A 14,421-nucleotide genomic window follows, 5' to 3' on the forward strand; every position below is an offset into this window, starting at 1 on the left:
GTGCATGTCTTTGGAGGTGGGAGGAAGCCGGAGTACCCGGAAGGGAACCCACGCCTCCTTCTTTATTTGACTTTCTCCCCCCCACCTGACCACAGCTGCTTCCAGAGGGAAGTGGGTCGTAAACAGTGTTGCCTTTGGTTACCGAACAGTTCAAAAGACGGCATGGCGTAGTGGGTAGAGCAACCGTGCCAGAAACCTGAGGGTTGCAGGTTCGCTCCCCGCCTCTTACCATCCAAAAATCGCTGCCGTTGTGTCCTTGGGCGGGACACTTCACCCTTTGCCCCCGGTGCCACTCACACCGGTGAATTGAATGATGAATGACAGGTGGTGGTCGGAGGGGCCGTTGGCGCAAATTGCAGCCACGCTTCCGTCAGTCTACCCCAGGGCAGCTGTGGCTATGAAAGTAGCTTACCATCACCAGGTGTGAATGATTGATGGGTTCTACATGTAAAGCGACTTTGGGTACTTAGAAAAGTGCTATATAAATCCCAGTTATTATTATTATTATTAAAAGAAGAGGTTGTAAAATAGTTCAAAAGAGTTCCATAAAATAGTTCAAAAAGAGTTCGTCTGGAAATTGGGCAGATCCTTGGTTCTCTCCGCTTTGAAGTCCCCCGGGGCCAGAACAACATCCTTCTGTTGATTACCATACATGAGTGGAGTTTTACGAGCCTTACTCTTGGTAGGTTTCAGAAGACAGCCTTCTGTCTTCTTGTCAGGAACACATCCATCCATCCATTTTCTACCGCTTGTCCCTTTTGGGGTCGCGGGGGGCGCTGGAGCCTATCTCAGCTACAATCGGGCGGAAGGCGGGGTACACCCTGGACAAGTCGCCACCTCATCGCAGGGCCAACACAGATAGACAGACAACATTCACACACTAGGGCCAATTTAGTTTTTGCCAATCAACCTATCCCCAGGTGCATGTCTTTGGAGGTGGGAGTAAGCCGGAGTACCCGGAAGGGAACCCACGCCTCCTTCTTTATTTGACTTTCTCCCCCCACCTGACCACAGCTGCTTCCAGAGGGAAGTGGGTCGTCAACAGTGTTGCCTTTGGTTACCGAACAGTTCAAAAGACGGCATGGCGTAGTGGGTAGAGCAACCGTGCCAGAAACCTGAGGGTTGCAGGTTCGCTCCCCGCCTCTTACCATCCAAAAATCGCTGCCGTTGTGTCCTTGGGCGGGACACTTCACCCTTTGCCACCAGTGCCACTCACACCGGTGAATTGAATGATGAATGATAGGTGGTGGTCGGAGGGGCCGTTGGCGCAAATTGCAGCCACGCTTCCGTCAGTCTACCCCAGGGCAGCTGTGGCTATGAAAGTAGCTTACCATCACCAGGTGTGAATGATTGATGGGTTCTACATGTAAAGCGACTTTGGGTACTTAGAAAAGCGCTATATAAATCCCAGTTATTATTATTATTATTAAAAGAAGAGGTTGTAAAATAGTTCAAAAGAGTTCCATAAAATAGTTCAAAAAGAGTTCGTCTGGAAATTGGGCAGATCCTTGGTTCTCTCCGCTTTGAAGTCCCCCGGGGCCAGAACAACATCCTTCTGTTGATTACCATACATGAGTGGAGTTTTACGAGCCTTACTCTTGGTAGGTTTCAAAAGACAGCCTTTTGTCTTCTTGTCAGGGACACAATGTAATACAAAGTTTTTGTGATCATTTAGAAACAATTAGTCTAAAAGTTTCCACTTCATTTTTGATGTGATCTCTCCATTTGCTGTCGACGTTGATGCACTTCCACACGTGTCCCCCACCTTTAGAGCAAGGAGATCATCTTCCAGCTGCAGGAGGATCTCATGAAGCTCCTCAATGAGCTCTACACGGTACGTAAACGCCAATCTTCACCTTGTGTTACCTCTGCAAAGACGTCAGATGACATGCGGTACAGAGTAGACGCCTCATCACATGCAGAAATGAACACTTACCCGCATCAACTTCATTACAAACACACTGTAAGTTTCCAAGGCATCCCACTGCTTCTTAACACCTTACTAGGAAACACTTTCTAAGGGTGCGTTCACGCGTATATTTTTGTCAGCAGCTCAAATGATGCTTAAAGTCGGGTGTTGCTTTGCATCGTCTGGCTGACATTCGCATTTGGTGCCGTTGTATTCGCTGTTTTGGTCCGATGGTGCGGTCGGTGTTGGCACTTGACTCACTCCGGACGAGAATCCTCTGGCAAGTGGACCGAGACCCCTCTTTCAGGTGGTCTTGGTCTCCCCCCCTGTTAGTCTTTTTGTTCTGTTAAGTCCTTTTCACACTTGACTAAACGAACTGTACTACAAGAGTAGATGTAATTCGAAGTGAATAGAGTAATCTGAGTACATGTATGTAATACACAGTGTACTTAGAAGTGAAAGAAGTAGTCTGAGTTAGAGATGCGCGGTTTGCGGGCCCAACCATGGAGTCCGTGGCTTATCCGCGGGTCGGGTCGGGTCGGGTCGGGTCGGGTCGGGTCGGGTCGGGTCGGGTCGGGCGGTTGAAATAAAAAAAAATTAGATTTTAAATAGATTCAGGCGGGTGGCAGTTAAACCAATTGGTAAATATATATATACATAGTTAAATGTTGTTACCCACATACAAAAAACGAGCAGGCACCTGCAGCATATGCCACAACAGAAGAAAAAAAAAAAAGAGATGGACACTTTTACGGGGCGGAGAAGGGACGCCTCGCCGGGGTCCGGGACCGAGGCCCCTTCCCCCGAGAGGGCCCCACCGGGAGCCGTAGCTGAGGCGATCCGCGAGAAGGGCCCGACGCACGTCCAGGGTCACCACCGCGCCCACCGCACCGACACCCCGCCTCGTCCGCCTTCGCCGCGGCCGGCGTCACGCTCAGCAGGTAAGCAGCTTCACCTACTCAGTGGCCTAGTGGTTAGAGTGTCCACCCTGAGATCGGTAGGTTGTGAGTTCAAACCCCGGCCGAGTCATACCAAAGACTATAAAAATGGGACCCATTACGTCCCTGCTTGGCACTCAGCATCAAGGGTTGGAATTGGGGGTTAAATCACCAAAAATGATTCCCGGGCGCAGCACCGCTGCTGCCCACTGCTCCCCTCACCTCCCAGGGGGTGATCAAGGGGATGGGTCAAATGCAGAGGACAAATTTCACCACACCTAGTGTGTGTGTGACAATCATTGGGACTTTAACTTTTACCTGCCCGCCACCCCCGTGGCCGGGGGCTCGTAACAGGGGTCACTCCGCGCGCTCCGCCCGCGCAGCTTACCTGCCCGCCACCCCTGTTGCCGGGGGCGCGTAACAGGGGTCACTCCGCGCGCAGTGCGCTCACGAAAGCGGTGGGGCTCACCCTGGTTGATATAGACAGCAGGACGGTGGCCATGGAAGTCGGAACCCGCTAAGGAGTGTGTAACAACCCACCTGCCGAATCAACTAGCCCTGAAAATGGATGGCGCTGGAGCGTCGGGCCCATACCCGGCCGTCGCCGGCAGCGAGATGCGCTTGGAGGTGCGCTCAGCGCGGCTCCCATATGATTGCGCACTGGTGTGCGTCTGGGTCGTGACAGGGTGGCACGCGAATGTCTGTGCTGCATTGGATCAGTCTCCTTTCTTTAACAGGCAAAAGCTTTATAACCTCACTAATGCCTTGCATCGTCTATATTAGATATATAACAACGGGCGGGTGCGGTTCTGATCAAATGTTAGATCGGGTGGATGGCGGATGGTTGACGACTTTCTGATGCGGTTGCGGATGAAATAATTGCCTATCCGCGCATCTCTAGTCTGAGTACAGTAATACACAGTGCACTTAGAAGTGCACTGTGAAGAACCCTCCCGAATTTTCCGGGAGACTCCCGAAATTCAGCGCCTCTCCCGATTTTCAGCCGGAGCTGGAGGCCACGCCCCCTCCAGCTATCTAAACACAGTTTTGTTTGCATATTTTCAGGATGTAGATATATATATATATATATATATATATATATATATATATATATATATATATATATATATATGTATGTCAATATATACCTCCCCTCTTAACCACGCCCCCGCCCACAACCACGCCCCAGTCCCACCCCCGACCACGCCCCCATATATATATATATATATATATATAGATATATATATATATATATATATATATATATATATATATATATATATATATATATATGAAATACTTGACTTGGTGAATTCTAGCTGTCAATATACACCTCTCCTCTTAACCACGCCCCCGCCCATTTTTTCTTCTTCATTCAAACATGAGCATGTCTGCTGACTTTGGTTGCCTAGGTGATGAAGACCTACCACATGTACCACGTGGAAACCATCAGTGCGGAAAGCAAGCTGCGGGAAGCAGAGCGTCAGGAAGGGCGGGTGAAGGGCGGCTCTGGCACAGGGGTAGCAGTGGATCCTGTGTTTGGCCTGCGCATCGAGGAACGCCACCAGAGACGCAACGCCGCCCGCAAGATGGAGAAGATGCGAGAGAAGGTACTCCCAAGGTCTTCAAGTAACGTTTGAACCCTTTGACATATTTTGTCTGTGTTTACTCCGCCTCCCGCAGAGAAAGGCCAAGTATTCCGAGAACAAACTGAAGACGCTCAAAGCAAGGAACGAGTACCTGCTGACTCTCGAGGCCACCAACGCTTCCGTGTTCAAGTACTACATCCACGACCTGCCCGACATCATTGACGTGAGTTGACCTATTGCTATATGAAATATATCTCAGGATGTTCTCATTCATCCAGGTCCTTGTATTGGATTGCCTAGATCTGACCAATCTAAGACTATGAGCATGGACTGATGAAGCCTGCTCGGATGAGAAGCAAAACCTCTTTTCAGACGAACTGAGCAGTCCAGTTGCGGGCGATTGAATGACTTGAGAATTTACTCTTGATTGTAGTAAACTATTTAGCACACGTTGTGTAGTTACATCGTAGTATTCCTTCTTCCAGTGCTGTGACCTAGGGTACCACTCCAGTCTGAGCCGGGCTCTGAGGACCTACCTGTCAGCAGAACTGAGCCTGGAGGCCTCCAGGAGGGCTGGTCTGGAGGTGCTTGAGGGCGCTGTGGAGGGTCTTGATCCCGCTCGAGACCGCCAGCGTCTTTTGGGTCTCTATCCAACCGCCTTCTGCCCGCCGTCACGCTTCAACTTCCAGGCCCACATGGGTGACGCGGTTGGTAGAAGTGGTGTAGTTTAGCAGATCCTTCAACAGATGCTGATAATCTGATTGTGGCACTTGTGGTGGCACTTCCTGTTAGGTGACGCAGATCGCCTCTCAGCCACAGGTCCAGGCGGAGCTTAGCCTCCGCCTCACGCAGCTGCAGACCCGCCTGGCATCACTGAAAATAGAGAATGAAGAGGTCGGAGTCCTGATCCTGATTTGTACCATGCCTTAGTCCTCGTAATGGTTCTTTTTCGGGTTTGTTTCCAGGTGAAGAAGACCTGGGGGGCCACGCTGACCACCCTGCAGGACATGACAGTCCTGGATGACTACGATGTCTCCCAGAGTTTCACCCACAGTCCGTCGTCCGAGTCAGTAAAATCCAGTGTGTCGGACAGTTACCTGAACAAACCCAGTCTGGCCAAGAGACGAGCCAACCAACAGGAGACAGAACTCTTCTACTTCACTGTGAGGTCCAGTGCAGCATTCCCAAACGAAGACCACCATTAGACAAACTGAGCTTCTGTGCTGTTATCTTTCAGAAATTCCGCGAGTACCTGGAGGGGAGTAACCTGATCTCCAAGCTCCAAGCCAAACATGACATCTTGAAGAAAGCCTTAGCAGAAGGTGAGACCAACAAGAAATTCTTATCACGTTTAAAGTTTTGTTTCCAAGAAGCGGTCCACTTCAAAACACTTTGGAACAGAAAGTCCTAATCCAACTTGGTAGTGACCATTCTCGAGCTACCAATAAATGCTCTGTATCATGTCGAGTTCTATCTTTTTGGATGAGAGTGCCAAAAAGTACCAAAGAGAATAAAAGTGTTTCTGTCTGGCAGGCTACAAAGCAGAGCTGCTCACCACGAGGTAAGATGCTGGTTCCTCCTCATCATGTTGACGGTCAAATCCCTCACCACAATTTTTAAAGTTTACCTTTCTTCTTTCAGTCGCGGGCGAAAGAACTCGCACAGCAAGCACCAGGTAGTGTTCAGCCTCGAAGTTGTAACGTAACCCACTGATGTGACTAACGGACGACACATTGTGTTGACAGGATTCAACCAAAGCCATACCTCTGCTGGTGGAGAGCTGCGTCCGCTACATCAACCTGCATGGTGAGTCACGCCGTCACATGACAGACCACCCGTGATGAGGCTGAGGATGATGGTTGTCCCGCTCTCAATAGGTCTTCAGCATCAAGGCATTTTCCGGGTGTCCGGCTCTCAGGTAGAGGTCAATGACATCAAGAACTCCTTTGAGAGAGGTGAGTGGTTGGACTTAAATGCCACAGAAGGCGAACCAGGATATCTTTGACTCAATTTGCTCTACCCTACAGGTAACGACCCGCTGATTGACGAGGAAAGTAACCACGACATCAACTCGGTGGCTGGCGTCTTGAAGCTTTACTTTCGAGGTCTGGAAAACCCACTTTTCCCGAGCGACAGGTTCAACGACCTCATCGCCTGTGTCCGTGAGTGTCGCCGTCGCTTGTAGGTCGTGTTGGTGTTGACATGGCCTGAGTGTCTTCCTGCGTGCAGGCATGGACAACCTCTACGAGAGAGCCCAGTGCATCCAGAAGATCCTGCTGGGCGTCCCAAGGGCCACACTAGTGGTGATGCGCTACCTCTTTGCTTTCCTCAACCAGTTAGTATCCATTTGCTAAATCCTTTTGGTAATCATAGCGCCAACCTCCTCGCAAAGCGCGACAAGATGATAGAATGGCATCCATCCATCCATCCATCTTCTTCCGCTTATCCGAGGTCGGGTCGCGGGGGCAGCAGCCTAAGCAGGGAAGCCCAGACTTCCCTCTCCCCAGCCACTTCGTCCAGCTCTTCCTTTGGGACCCCGAGGCGTTCCCAGGCCAGCCGGGAGACATAGTCTTCCCAACGTGTCCTGGGTCTTCCCCGCGGCCTCCTACCGGTCGGCCGTGCCCTAAACACCTCCCTAGGGAGGCGCTCGGGTGGCATCCTGACCAGATGCCCGAACCACCTCATCTGGCTCCTCTCCATGTGGAGGAGCAGCGGCTTTACTTTGAGCTCCCCCCGGATGGCAGAGCTTCTCACCCTATCTCTAAGGGAGAGCCCCGCCACCCGGCGGAGGAAACTCATTTCGGCCGCTTGTACCCGTGATCTTGTCCTTTCGGTCATAACCCAAAGCTCATGACCATAGGTGAGGATGGGAACGTAGATCGACCGGTAAATTGAGAGCTTTGCCTTCCGGCTCAGCTCCTTTTTCACCACAACGGATCGATACAGCGTCCGCATTACTGAAGACGCCGCACCGATCCGCCTGTCAATCTCACGATCCACTCTTCCCTCACTCGTGAACAAGACTCCGAGGTACTTGAACTCCTCCACTTGGGGCAAGATCTCCTCCCCAACCCGGAGATGGCACTCCACCCTTTTCCGGGCGAGAACCATGGACTCGGACTTGGAGGTGCTGATTCTCATCCCAGTCGCTTCACACTCGGCTGCGAACCGATCCAGCGAGAGCTGAAGATCCTGGCCAGATGAAGCCATCAGGACCACATCATCTGCAAAAAGCAGAGACCTAATCCTGCAGCCACCAAACCAGATCCCCTCAACGCCTTGACTGCGCCTAGAAATTCTGTCCATAAAAGTTATGAACAGAATGGGTGAGAAAGGGCAGCCTTGGCGGAGTCCAACCCTCACTGGAAACGTGTCCGACTTACTGCCGGCAATGCGGACCAAGCTCTGACACTGATCATACAGGGAGCGGACTGCCACAATCAGACAGTCCGATACCCCATACTCCCTGAGCACTCCCCACAGGACTTCCCGAGGGACACGGTCGAATGCCTTCTCCAAGTCCACAAAACACATGTAGACTGGTTGGGCAAACTCCCATGCACCCTCAAGGACCCTGCCGAGAGTGTAGAGCTGGTCCACAGTTCCACGACCAGGACGAAAACCACACTGTTCCTCCTGAATCCGAGGTTGGACTATCCGGCGTAGCCTCCTCTCCAGTATACCCGAATAGACCTTACCGGGAAGGCTGAGGAGTGTGATCCCACGATAGTTACAACACACCCTCCGGTTCCCCTTCTTAAAGAGAGGAACCACCACCCCGGTCTGCCAATCCAGAGGTACCGCCCCCGATGTCCACGCGATGCTGCAGAGTCTTGTCAACCAAGACAGCCCCACAGCATCCAGAGCCTTAAGGAACTCCGGGCGGATCTCATCTACCCCTGGGGCCTTGCCACCGAGGAGCTTTTTAACTACCTCAGCAACCTCAGCCCCAGAAATAGGATAGAATGGCAACCAAAGACAAAAGCAACGAATTGTTAACAACCCTGAAAATATTTATCATTCTCGTCCTCTCATCTTTTGCCGGTTAATCCAAGTACTCAAGTACCTCCCTTTTTATCCGTAAGCAGTTCCAAAAAGGTCCGGCTAAACAGAATAGTCTGAAAAATCAAAGCAACCTTTCATAAGAAATCGTTTAAATCTAACTAAAAAAATGCAATTTTGGTAGAAATTGTGCGTGAATACTGAAAAGCCGTAGCCGAACTGAACAGTTAGCATGCTAGCCAGATAGCATCAAGTAGTAAAAAATGCGACGCTGGGTGTATATCTGAAAAATGAGCTTTAAAAGCTAGCATGTTAATGTTGGCATAGGTCAGGGGTCGGCAACCTTTACCACTCAAAGAGCCATTTTGACCCGTTTCCACAAATTAAAGAAAACAATGGGAGCCACAAAACTCTTTTGAAATTTAAAATGAAATAACACTGCATACAAAGTTTTTTTTTGCTTTGTGCCATGTATAAACCATGCGGCCCGCACCTTAATATGGAAATGTAATGTTAGTGCGGCCCGCAAGTTTTATATGAAGGGCACTTGACAGCGTCACACTTGCCAACCCTCCCGATTTTACCGGTAGACTCTCTCTCAAATGTATGCTGATTTTCACCCAAACAACAATAATAAGGGCGTGCCGTGATGTCACTACCTTTAGCGCCCTCTACGCCTTGAACAAACAGCTTGCCAGCCCAGTTACATGTTATATGAGGCTTCTGCAGACACACATAATTGGTTAACAGCCATACAGATCACACTGAGGGTGGCGATATAAACAACTTTAACACTCTTACTAATATGCGCCACACTGTGAACCCACACCAAACAAGAATGACAAACACATTTCGGGAGAACATCCGCACCGTAACACAACAGAACAAATACCCAGAATCCCCATGCATCCCTAACTCTTCCGGGCTACTTTATACACCCCCGCTACCACCAAAGCCCGCCACCCCAACCCTGCCCCCCCACACATCAACAACACCCCCCACCCCCTGTGCGTAGATTGAGGTGGGCGGGGTTTGGTGGTAGCAGGGTGTGTAATGTAGCCCGGAAGAGTGCATGGGATTCTGGGTATTTGTTCTGTTGTGTTTATGTTGTATTACGGTGTGGATGTTCTCCCGAAATGTGTTTGTCATTCTTGTTTGGTGTGGATTCACAGTGTGGCGCATATTAGTAAGAGTGTTATAGTTGTTTATACGGCCACCGTCAGTGTGATCTGTATGGCTGTTGAACAAGTATGCCTTGCTGTCACTTAGTGTGTGGCATACTTGCCAACCCTCCCGAATTTTCCAGGAGACTCCCGAAATTCAGCGCCTCTCCCAAAAACCTCCCGGGACAAATATTCTCCCGAAAATCTCCCGATTTTCAGCCATGCGGACCTGAGTGAGGACAGCCTTTTTTCAGACGGGAAGACAACAGGGTGACAAGAACTAAATCATCCATACTAGAGATAAATTGTATTATTATGTTTATCTTACCTAAAAATAAATATATATACTAATTAAAAAAAACAAAAAACGAAATAAATGTTTACTATATTTTGCTAAAAACATCAAAATTAATTGTATTTTTATTTGTATTTTTTCTGACTCCTTACTACATCCAGCCATAGAATTATACATTAAAATAAACATATTTGAAATAATTAATTTTAAATGATCATAATTCATTTGAAATGACCATATTTAATTATTAAAATAATTGCTTGTTTATCAACAACTTTAGCATTTTATTCATTACATTTTGAAGCTCTCAGAAGCCAAGTTATGTTATATTCCTTAAGATTTATTTATGCAAGTTTGACGTATCAATTATCTAAACACAGTTTTGTTTGCATATTTTCAGGATGTAGATATATATATATATATATATATATATATATATATATATATATGTATATATGTATGTATATATATATATTTTCTTTTTTTATATATATATATATATATATATATATATATATGTGTATATGTATGTGTATATATATATATATATATATATATATATATACAGTATATATATATATATATATATATATATACAGTATATATATATATATATATATATATATATATATATATATATATATACAGTATATATGTATATATATATATATATATATATATATATATATATATATATATATATACATATATATATATATATATATGTGTGTGGGAAAAAAATCACAAGACTATTTCATCTCTACAGGCCTGTTTCATGAGGGGGGGATTCCCTCAATCATCAGGAGATTTTAATGGGAGCATTCACATACCATGGTTTATATAGGGCACAGAGTGGGTGGGTACAGGCTGGCGTAGGGGCGTGGTGATTGGCTCATGTGTTACCTAGGAGGTGTTTCCGTCTGTGGCGGCATGCTGATGCAATTTCGCTGTGCTTGTTGAGGGATGACAGGTCTGGACGGTAAATAATAAACAGTTTCTCTTTCAAGCATAGGTTGCATCTTTTATTACCACTATTGTAAGGTGTGCTGGATGCAAGAATTTGCCATGTTATTGAATATTCAACATTATTGTCTTTGAGGTCCCAAATGTGTTTGCTGAGTTCTGTGGTATTCCGCAGGTTTTGGTTCCTGAAAGAAGCCTTGTGATTGTTCCATCTGGTTTTAAACTCTCCCTCGGTTAATCCTACATATGTGTCGGATGTGTTAATGTCCTTGCGTATTACCTTAGATTGGTAGACAACTGATGTTTGTAAGCACCCCCCGTTGAGAGGGCAATCAGGTTTCTTTCGACAGTTACAGCCTTTGTTGGTTTTGGAGTCGCTCTGTCTGGGGGCCGACGGCTCATTTGCAATTGTTTTGTTGTGGTTTGAGATGATTTGTCGTATATTGTTCATGCAGCTGTAGCTCAATTTAATGTTGTTCTTGTTGAATACTTTTCTTAGGATGTTGTCTTTGGGAAAGTGTTTGTCAATCAGATTGAGGAATTTGCGTCCAATGTTCGTTGAGACGTTTTTGCTGTATGGGGGGTTGTACCAGATGATGTCGTTCCGTTTTCTGTTCTTTTTTGGCTGGTTTCCTGGCGTGGGTTCATAGGTGAGGGTGAAATTGTATCCGCTTTCATCAAGGGCTTTTTGGTACGGGGGGGTTGCTTGGTCAAATTCAGCTTTGCTAGATGACAGCATCGATAGCCTTTTATTGATTCCGGTAGGTATTCTTTTCGTGGTGGTGGGTGGGTGGTTGCTGTCATGGTGCACGTATTGGAGTGTTGTGTTGGGTTTCGTGAATGGTTGGTAGCTGTTATTTCTCAGGTTGAAAGTGACGTCAAGGAAGTTGACGGTTTGCTTGTTGGCTTCAATCGTGATCCGTAGGCCGTTCTCTTTGAAAATTTGGCATATGCCCTTCTTGGTATTCTCGCTGCTCCTTGGCGAGGCGCGACACACTGCCAGTCCGTCATCACGGTAAATACCAAGGTTCAGATTGAGGCTGGCGAGCTGGGAGAGGAGGAAACTCCCAACGAGTTCACACGTTTCTGCTCCGTCAAAACTTCCCATAGTGACGTCAAATGTTGCATTGTTCTTTTTTTGCCATGGTGTACTGTTGTGGATGAGAATGGAGTTTTTTGCGTGGATGATGATGTTTCTTTCGTTGCCTGTGATTGAGTCGTAGTCTGAGGCGAAGTCTAGTGCTTGAGTCAGTAGGTCTTGCGTGATGGAAGGGTAAAATTCCTCGATATCAAAGGAGATAAAGTTGTGCTGTTGTTTGTCTTGGATGTTGTTGAACCATTTGATTACTGCTGCTGTATTTCTCCATTGGTTGAGTGGTGTTTTGTCCTTGATTTTTGTGTTGACTCTGTCCAGGATTATTTTGCTGATTTTTCCTATTTCAGATTTAGTTGGGTTTATTAGTCGGCATGTTGGGTTTTATATATATATATATATATATATATATATATATATATATATATATATATATATGTATTAGAGATGCGCGGTTTGCGGGCACAACCGCGGAGTCCGCGGATAATCCGCGGATCGGGCGGATGAAATTAAAAAAAATTAGATTTTATCCGCGGGTCGGGTCGGGTCGGGCGGTTGAAATAAAAAAAAATTAGATTTTAAATAGATTCAGGCGGGTGGCAGTTAAACCAATTTGGAAATATATATACATAGTTAAATGTTGTTACCCACATACGAAAAACGAGCAGGCACCTGCAGCATATGCCACAACAGAAGAAAAAAAAAAAGAAGAGATAGACACTTTTACGGAGCGGAGAAGAGACGCCTCGCCGGGGTCCGGGACCGAGGCCCCTTCCCCCGAGAGGGCCCCACCGGGAGCCGTAGCTGAGGCGATCCGCGAGAAGGGCCCGACGCACGTCCAGGGTCACCACCGCGCCCACCGCACCGACACCCCGCCTCGTCCGCCTTCGCCGCGGCCGGCGTCACGCGCAGCAGGTAAGCAGCTTACCTGCCCGCCACCCCCGTGGCCGGGGGCTCGTAACAGGGGTCACTCCGCGCGCTCCGCCCGCGCAGCTTACCTGCCCGCCACCCCTGTTGCCGGGGGCGCGTAACAGGGGTCACTCCGCGCGCAGTGCGCTCACGAAAGGGGTGGGGCTCACCCTGGTTGATATAGACAGCAGGACGGTGGCCATGGAAGTCGGAACCCGCTAAGGAGTGTGTAACAACCCACCTGCCGAATCAACTAGCCCTGAAAATGGATGGCGCTGGAGCGTCGGGCCCATACCCGGCCGTCGCCGGCAGCGAGACGCGCTTGGAGGTGCGCTCAGCGCGGCTCCCATATGATTGCGCACTGGTGTGCGTCTGGGTCGTGACAGCGTGGCACGCGAATGTCTGTGCTGCATTGGATCAGTCTCCTTTCTTTAACAGGCAAAAGCTTTACAACCTCACTAATGCCTTGCATCGTCTATATTAGATATATAACAACGGGCGGGTGCGGGCGGGTGCGGTTCTGATCAAATGTTACATCGGGTGGATGGCGGATGGTTGACGACTTTCTGATGCGGTTGCGGATGAAATAATTGCCTATCCGCGCATCTCTAATATATATATATATATATATATATATTTATGTATGAAATACTTGACTTGGTGAATTCTAGCCGCCCCCCAACTCCCGAAATCGGAGGTCTCAAGGTTGGCAAGTACGGTGTGTGGGCAGACGCCGCATACAAAATGTGACTGGGCCGGCACGCTGTTTCTTAGGTGAAAAAGCGGACGCGACGACAGGTTGTAGAGGACGCAAAATGCAGTGCCATCACGGCACGCCCTCAATTTTGTTGTCCGGGTGAAAATCGGAGAATGTTCGCCCTGGGAGAGGCAGTGAAATCCGGAAGTCTCCCGGACAAATCGGGAGGGTTGGCAAGAATGCAGCTGAGTCGCATCAGAGTGGTCAAAGAGCCGCATGCGGCTCCGGAGCCGCGGGTTGCCGACCCCTGGCATAGGTCAAGTTTGTGACTCTGAGGAGCATGCCTGCAAAATTTGCTTAAAAAAAAGTTGCCATGCTAACGTTAGCGTGCTTTAAGTATCAAAATATATGACTGAGGTGTACACCTACAAAATTAGCTAAAAAACAACCTAGGATGCTAACATGCTAAAGTTAACATGCTATCAGTTTTACTAACAGGAGCAAGGTTGAGAAACATGGGGGGGCCCCGTTTAGCGTGAATAAGCGGATGTAAAATGTCAAAAAATGAATGAAATTATTGCTAGCTTCTTCCTGCTGTGTCACTGATTATACAAACCCCGTTTCCATATGAGTTGGGAAATTGTGTTAGATGTAAATATAAACGGAATACAATGATTTGCAAATCCTTTTCAACCCATATTCAGTTGAATATGCTACAAAGACAACATATTTGATGTTCAAACTCATAAACTTTATTTTTTTTTTTGCAAATAATAATTAACTTAGAATTTCATGGCTGCAACACGTGCCAAAGTAGTTGGGAAAGGGCATGTTCACCACTGTGTTACATGGCCTTTCCTTTT

At 47.7% G+C, this 14,421-nt stretch overlaps 1 protein-coding gene across 2 annotated transcripts in view; it reads left to right on the forward strand.

The window, feature by feature from the left end:
- Positions 1-14,421, forward strand: part of LOC133621514 (SLIT-ROBO Rho GTPase-activating protein 1-like) — a 123,885-nt gene that overhangs the window by 96,029 nt on the left and 13,435 nt on the right. For both annotated transcript variants that reach the window (XM_061983572.1, XM_061983573.1), the window contains exons 5-17: positions 1,772-1,834; positions 4,260-4,457; positions 4,531-4,659; positions 4,922-5,143; positions 5,229-5,330; positions 5,402-5,599; positions 5,674-5,758; positions 5,970-5,997; positions 6,078-6,111; positions 6,182-6,242; positions 6,314-6,391; positions 6,464-6,598; positions 6,666-6,771. In XM_061983572.1, coding sequence (XP_061839556.1) covers positions 1,772-1,834; positions 4,260-4,457; positions 4,531-4,659; positions 4,922-5,143; positions 5,229-5,330; positions 5,402-5,599; positions 5,674-5,758; positions 5,970-5,997; positions 6,078-6,111; positions 6,182-6,242; positions 6,314-6,391; positions 6,464-6,598; positions 6,666-6,771 — 1,439 coding nt within the window. The remainder of the gene's footprint in view (positions 1-1,771; positions 1,835-4,259; positions 4,458-4,530; positions 4,660-4,921; positions 5,144-5,228; positions 5,331-5,401; positions 5,600-5,673; positions 5,759-5,969; positions 5,998-6,077; positions 6,112-6,181; positions 6,243-6,313; positions 6,392-6,463; positions 6,599-6,665; positions 6,772-14,421) is intronic.

The sequence above is a fragment of the Nerophis lumbriciformis genome, linkage group LG25, assembly GCF_033978685.3.
Source record: "Nerophis lumbriciformis linkage group LG25, RoL_Nlum_v2.1, whole genome shotgun sequence".
NCBI classification, from domain to species: domain Eukaryota; kingdom Metazoa; phylum Chordata; class Actinopteri; order Syngnathiformes; family Syngnathidae; genus Nerophis; species Nerophis lumbriciformis.